The sequence below is a fragment of the Myotis davidii genome, unplaced genomic scaffold, assembly GCF_000327345.1.
Source record: "Myotis davidii unplaced genomic scaffold, ASM32734v1 scaffold769, whole genome shotgun sequence".
NCBI classification, from domain to species: domain Eukaryota; kingdom Metazoa; phylum Chordata; class Mammalia; order Chiroptera; family Vespertilionidae; genus Myotis; species Myotis davidii.
This window is the reverse complement of record NW_006299518.1, coordinates 34,839-38,558: the sequence shown is the minus strand read 5'-3', so window position 1 is coordinate 38,558 and position 3,720 is coordinate 34,839. Positions and strand designations below refer to the sequence as shown.

Sequence of the window (3,720 nt, the reverse complement as noted above, 5' to 3'; positions counted from 1 at the left end):
CTCCCACCTCCCACCTGCCCCCTCCCACCTGCCCCTTCCCACCTCCCACCTGCCTCCTCCAACCTGCCCTTCCCACCTGCCCCCTCTCACCTGCCTGCCAGCCCAGATGCAGCTTACAGAGTTGTCCCTGTGCCTCCTCCTCAGGCCGCCCTTGCCCTGTCTCTGCAGCTGGTTGGTCCCACGCACTCTAATGCTCTGCACTGGTGTTGCCTCTGCTTGGCCTCTGGGGCTGGCTGTGTTGTTCTGGTTCCTGGCAGGTAGCTGTGTCTACCTTGCTGTCTGTGGGCGCCACCAAGACCTTGGGGTGCAGATGTGAGTCTGCCGTTATGGGAGTTGTGAGTAACCTTCCAAACCAACAGAGTGGCCTCTAGTGGATCATCTGTGAACAGGTAGACGCGGCTTAACCCAAAGCAGGAGTGGACAAAGGGGAGCTCTCGGTTACACTGTTGGTACCAGGTCTACTAGGTCTCACTGTCACACCAAGGTGGGTACATGGAACAGTTATTCTCAGAATTAATGGCAGTGGCAGCAACATGAAGTGCTTAGAAATAAGTGAATAACATGCACGATGTACATAAATAAAACTACTAAACTTTAGGAAGGTGTAAAACTTCTGAGAAATTACAGAAACATTTTGGATAAGTGCTAAATATTCTGGAGGTTTCAGATCTATCCAGTTTAATTTATAATAAACCTTAATCATATATATAATTGACTAATTTTTTTGAATGACATGGTAGTCCTCAAATTTATCTGTAAGACTAGTTATGGCAATTTTTCAAAGGAGAGAAATGAAAAGGTTTACAATACAAGATTTAGGATATCAGTGGGCCACATTAGAGCCCCAAATGGCTCCTTTTACATACAGTTACTTCATTTCTAATAAAGTCAGCATCACAAGTCACTGCAGAAGTTAATTCCACAAGTAATGCTAGGAAGATTGGCTATGGGGGAAGGGCAGGAATAGGATATTCCCTCTCCTTTATATTCTTACATTTAAGCCAAATAAATTTTAGAAGGAATAAGTGGTAAATGCTACAAAGGAAAAGACAATTACAAAAAAAATACGGGTAAAACCTAACATGGGGATCTGAAGAGACTTTCTAAAGCTGAAAGCAATGGAGAAATCAGAGGAAAAGATAGGTAATACTTGATCACACACAGATGTAGAAACAATTATATGTCAGAACATAAGGGATACTATAGAGGAAAATATTTGCCACATGTAGTAACTAAAAGGTTGCCCTTACTACATAAACAGCTCTAATGAATACATAAGAAAAATATGTAGTGTTCCAATTAACAAATGGGCACATGTGAACAAATAAAGCCATACTTTAATACTAATATCAATTGTATTAAATAGTGCTGATGAGACATCACTTTACCCCTGTCAAACTCAGGATTGAAACGTTATTGAGGTTGCTGTGATAGAAAGGACACGGATGCATTGCTTACTGGCAGGCATACAGTCACTGGACTTTTTTGGGAAAAGTTTTTATAATTCGATCCAGTGGGTCCACTCCTAGTGATTTATCCTAGAAAAATGGAAATACATTTATTGTGTAACAGATCATTCCAAAACTGAGCGGCTTAATAAGCACCGCCTCGCAGGCTCTGTGGTTGGGGGTCCCTGTGTAGGAGGCTGGCCTGGGATGCAGCTCTCTCCACACCTGCAGTCAACTCCAAGCCTGACTGTAGAGAATTTGCCTCCAGGCAGGCCTCCCCAGGGAGCTACTTGCCTGCTGGAGGGAGAGCTGAAAGTCTGTTGGCCAGAAGTGCCAGGAGCAGCCGTGCCCGGCACAGGTCGCACAGGGCACGAGTACTGAGAGGTTTGGCGGAGTAGTTTAGACTCTGCCTCCTATACTGGTTAGTGTGCAAACAACTGTCCCTTACAGCTGGGTTTGTATCTGTAGTGGCAGAAGAAGCAGCACATGATCACATGTCCACAGTGAAACACACAGTGATGCATGCGGCCGCAGCACACAGCGGTAGCATGACTGCCCAGTGATCACGTCTGCCTTTGCTGCGTGTCAGTTGTGAGCTGGGCATTTGCTAGATATTGTTCACACCTTTCTGATCCTAACAATAGCCATGCAGGGAGGTGGTTTTACCCTCATTTCCCAGAGGAAGAGGCTGATGGATGCTCAGAGACGGTAGCTGGGGCACGCTCAGCCCCGGAAGGCCGCTGGGGTCTGTGGCTCCAGAGCCAGGACAGTGCTGCTCATGTGCTCGTGAAGGGGTGACAGGAGGAGGCTTGACAGAGCAACCGTGTGCACATCTCTTGTTCATGGAAGAAGAGAGAGTCACACATGTTACCTTTCAGTGGTAGAAAAATAGAATGTTAAAACATTTTAAACTTCATTTTATTCTGAATCTCCATTCTGCATGTATTCCTTTTATAATCATTTTTAAAACTCAGATCCTTGTAAAGTATTTCAGCTCTCCCTGCTTCCAGGGGGAATCCACTTGCCAGACTTGTGCACAGTTCTGTGTGGTGAAGGCCTTTTATCCCGTTCGGGCTGCAGAACGCGGTGTTCTCGATGACGGAGCTCCCCTTACCCAGCTACCTGCTGGCGTCCTCGGCGGGGCTGCTTCCCACCCAGCTCCTGAACTCATACCTGGGCACCACTCTGCGGACCATGGAAGATGTTATTGCGGAGCAGACTGTTAGTGGATATGTTGTTTTTTGTTTACAGGTGAGTTTAAGGCCAAGCGTTGTCTTTTTTTCCTTCTTGTAAAACATTGCTGATTAAACCTAACAGATTTTATTGAAAATAATTTAAGATTTTTGCTTTTTGTGTATTTTCTTGTTCTTTCAATCATACGTAATATTTTGACAACATTTACATTTTAATTGTGTGGCTATAAGGCAGTGTATAGAACTGAATTGAAGATGATCTTAAAAAGGGATGACAAAAACTGGGTTCTTTCTTTGGTGATTATTTTCACAGTCAGCACTAAACCAAATACTCTATTTTGAGTTAGTGTGAAGTGTTAATACTCTGTTTCTGAAAGTCATTTTAGTGAGATTTGGTGGGGTTGGCTTTATCTTAGTTACTTTATCTTCAAATTATTGAACTCTTCTATTTCTTAGAATATTGTATTGGTTATATATATCTTTTCTGGTATAATTTGATGTAGAGCAAACATATTTTAGAAAGTATTGCTTTCTAAAAAGTAAAGATTTCTGCTACAAATCTAAATAAGATTTGTATAATGGATTATTATCATGCAAATTGTAATATAGTTTGGGGAACATGTAATACCATATACTAGATGTACCAGGTAGTAATGCAGATTTTTTTCAATAGATGGGGTTACACATATGTTGATATATATGCGATTTGATATGTATGCTAGTTTGTTGTATTGACAGCAAGCTTCAAAACTTCATATGTCAAATTTGCTGAAGGTGTTAACATCATAGATATTTTTCCGCTTAAAAATGTCGAATTTCGTGCCAAAAAAAGAGTGTTTGCGGGAAGTTTTAATTCATTACTTTCTTTTGAAGAAAAAGTTATCATATACTTTGGGAAGCTTATGGTGAACATGCTCCATCTCAAGATACTTGTGAACCCTGGTTTAAATGCTTTAAAAGTGATGATTTCTATGTGAAAGACAAAGAACGTCCGGAAAAAGTTTGAAGGCCAACAATTACAAGCATTATTGGAAGAAGATGCATTTCAAACTCTAAAACAACCTGCAGAAAGATTAAAA

At 41.9% G+C, this 3,720-nt stretch overlaps 1 protein-coding gene across 2 annotated transcripts in view; it reads left to right on the top strand.

The window, feature by feature from the left end:
* Positions 1-3,720, top strand: part of TMEM64 (transmembrane protein 64) — a 13,966-nt gene that overhangs the window by 3,058 nt on the left and 7,188 nt on the right. The window contains exon 2 of one of the 2 annotated variants that reach the window (XM_006775202.2): positions 2,511-2,699. In XM_006775202.2, the coding sequence (XP_006775265.1) occupies positions 2,544-2,699 (156 nt within the window). In that variant the 5' untranslated portion in view covers positions 2,511-2,543. The remainder of the gene's footprint in view (positions 1-2,510; positions 2,700-3,720) is intronic. The other variant, XM_006775201.2, reaches the window with a different exon arrangement.